Raw genomic sequence first — 3412 nt, 5'->3', positions numbered from 1 at the left:
TTCAAAACAAACATTAAAATCTTAAATCCTAAAATGAACAGGGAGCCAGTGGAGGGAGGCGAGGATGGGGGCGATGTGCTCTCTCTTACGGGTGCCAGTTAAAAGTCGAGCAGCAGCGTTTTGGACTAACTGTAGGCGTGACAGGGAGGCCTGGTTAACGCCTACATAAAGTGCGTTACAGTCGTCCTGTTGAGTTGAAATAAAAGCATGTATCACTCTCTCAAAATCATCAAAAGATAAAACCCTCAAATGGTAAAAACAAGATGGGACTACAGAATTGATCTGACCGTCCATTATGACACCAAGATTGGTTACTGAGGGTTTCAGGTAAGGTTGCAGGGAGCCCAGGTCCAATATTGTGGCCTTACATGCAGCACTGGATTCAAACACAATCATTTCAGTCTTGTTTCATTAAAGTTTCTAAAGTTTAGAGACATCCAGGCTTTGATGTCTTTGAGGCAGTGAAGTGAGGGCTCCAGTGAGCTTTTGTCGTTTCTCTTTATGGGCAGGTACATTTAGGAATCATCTGCATTAAGGTGGAAAGACACGACACACCAGGACTTGAGTTCACCCGAAACATATTTAGACACGTTCAAAATGTTGTTTACTCAAAGGTTACATGTTAAGACCTGAGGCTGACACACGGGAGAGTTTTTGTTGAACCTTTGAACAGAGTCAAACTAGTTGTTTCCTGTCCTCGGTTCGGCTTAGCTGACCAGCAGCAGATTCAGACCTGATCATGCTATCAGTCCTCTTGTGTCTCTCTTAGCTATGCTAGCTAACAGCATGTTCTAAAATGTTTCATTATTCCTTCAAAGATTTCAAAGTAGAACACAAGAAAGGTGAATCTTGATGTTGTAAATATCTTAGTCGAATCCTCGCTCTGCTGAGGAGCTCCCAGCATCGCATGAGAGGGTGCAGTGACCACAGTTGTCATGGAGATGGATCAGCTGATGACCACGTATTAAGTATCTGAGAGTGAGGGGAACAAAAAGCTGGATTGAGTATTCTACAGTGTGCTCTCAGCAGGCCCTTGAATGCAGCATGTTTCCTTCTACCCTCCCTGTCCCTGCCCCTTTCTCTCCTCGCCCTCCCCTCTCCTCTCTCCAGCGTTACTCTCTTCCCCCTCCACCCCCTCACCCTGCTCCCTCCCTTTCCTGCCGGCCTCTCAGCAGAGGATGTGTCTGGCAGAGAGAGAGTGTGTGTGTGTGTTTGGGTGAAAGAGGAAAGCCGTCAGTAGAATGGATATGTGCCCTCTCTCCTCCAGCCTCTCTTCTTCACTGTCTCATCCCTTTATTTCTTCACCTCCTCTGAGTTGCTCCCTGGGAACCCTGGCTGCCGGTCCTCGGGGACAAGGTGACTCTGCGGCTGAAAACTGACCTTCAATGTCAGCAGGGGATCAGAAGAGTGTTGGTGACAAACCAGAAGGTAAAGGGACACACACACACTGAGCACACACACACACTGAGCACACATGCACAGACACACACTGTTGACAACACGATGAGAGACAACACCCACATTATGGGAAGCCTCTCAGCAGCAACAAAACAAAGCGCTTTAAGGCGACAGAGCTGCTGTTAGAAATGAATGAACTCTTTAAAGGTTTGAGGATCAGGTTCAGAGGGATGTATTGATTAGGGAGACAGAAATGACCTTTGGTTACTTATTGAACATCTGCCAGCTTGTGTCAAACACCCTCAGTGTGACAAAGGTTCCTCCCTGATCTCAGAGGCTCTGCTTCTTTTTCTTTCTGGATAAAAAGATCACGACATAAAGTTTGTTTTTTAGAGAAATACCAACATCAACAACTTCATCTGTCTGTTTGAAAATGAAGATATTTGATAAACTTCTTCAGCCTAGAAGTCCATGTGGAATTTGTGAATTGATGACAGAGGTGTGGATGTCCAAAGTATAGCCAGTATAGGATTTCAGGATACTTGAGTATATGCTGATGGAAGATCATGTAGCATGCTCAAAAACAAAAACTAACATATAAACATGGTGGCAAGGTTTATTCAACTGGTTTCTAATTAGAAAATTAAAGATTTAGTCACAAGATTTTCAGTTTTATTAATGTCTGATAAGTATTTTGCTGAGTTTACTAAAAGTAAACTTAAGACTTACCTTTTTAATTTGGCTTTTAATTTGGAGTTATTAATTTTAGCCCTGGACTGCATTCTTGTTGTCAATAATAATAATACCAGCAACAACAACAGCAATAAGAAGAATAAGAACAAGAATAATAAAAATAAAAATAACAATAATTGTCTTAACAACATTCATTTATCTGATTTATTTAGCTGATCTTTTTATTCATTTTATTTATCCGATCTTTTTAACTTTAAATGGTTTTAAATTTTGCTTTCTACCCTTACTTTTTGATTAATTTTACTGTATTCATTTTATTTAATTTTTTCAGTGTTATTGATGATTATGCCTTTCATTATTTTACCCATTTCTGTTATTTTTGGATTTGGATTTGGAAAATCTGTATTGTTCCTAAGGGTCAATTTGGATTGTAACATTAGTCCCCGCAAACATCATATACACACATCATGTACACACAGCAATACACATGATAAACAAACACAAGTTCACACATTTCATTTAAATACAAAACTACGAAACTCCCCTGGATGACATCATTTTTTCTGCATAAGAGACCAAAGGTACCACAATCCTACAGTATGTGAAAAGGCAACCTAACAGCTTGTTTAAAAACAGCTGAAGGCACAAATGGCCTAAGATGTCTGTTAGATTTGGCCCTCCTAGTATAATCCTCACTGTTGACAAAAGTCTAAACTCTAAATTTTCTGTCTCTGCTCTTTTGTGAAGCACTTTGGGCTGCATGTTTGTGTGTATGAAAGGTGCTGTATAGATAAAGTTGAGTTGAGTGAGTACACATATCAGAGATTAAACATATGAGTCATTTAGAGAAGCACTTAATCAATGAACTCAGAGACTATGGAACAAAACAAACGTCCCACCTCTCTGGTAGGAGAGCATTTGGTGAATGAATTCATTGCAATTCACAAAGCAGACAACAGTGCCTGCCTCCCATGCAAGACCTGCTACAAATAAATGAATGAAGAATACTGAAATAGCTTTCAAACCATTTATGGTGAGCACAGACTCCATTAACTGTTAGCGCTAACAGACTAACATCATAAAACTGGAAAATGAACCACACAGCAAGACTCATTAAAGTGTCCAGTGATTCAACAACATGAGGTGACACCTAGCAAACATCTAGCAGCAATCACATCCTTGATATGTGCACCTGAAAGCCTTAATGTAACTCAGTTGATTTATTTAATATTACACCTATACATGGAGAGATCAGCTTTTGAGACTTAATCAACCAATCAATCCATCCATCCATCCATCCATCCATCCATCTCAATCAATC

General features: G+C 40.3%; 1 protein-coding gene across 1 annotated transcript in view; it reads left to right on the top strand.

Moving 5' to 3' along the window:
- Positions 1–1173: 1173 nt before the first annotated feature.
- Positions 1174–3412, top strand: part of LOC117813912 (exocyst complex component 3-like protein) — a 20231-nt gene continuing 17992 nt past the window's right edge. Inside the window, exon 1 of the mRNA XM_034684973.1 lies at positions 1174–1428. Within this exon, the coding sequence (XP_034540864.1) occupies positions 1386–1428 (43 nt within the window). The 5' untranslated portion in view covers positions 1174–1385. The remainder of the gene's footprint in view (positions 1429–3412) is intronic.

Source organism: Notolabrus celidotus, chromosome 6 (assembly GCF_009762535.1).
Source record: "Notolabrus celidotus isolate fNotCel1 chromosome 6, fNotCel1.pri, whole genome shotgun sequence".
Taxonomy (NCBI): domain Eukaryota; kingdom Metazoa; phylum Chordata; class Actinopteri; order Labriformes; family Labridae; genus Notolabrus; species Notolabrus celidotus.
This window is presented reverse-complemented; position numbering and strand designations above follow the sequence as displayed.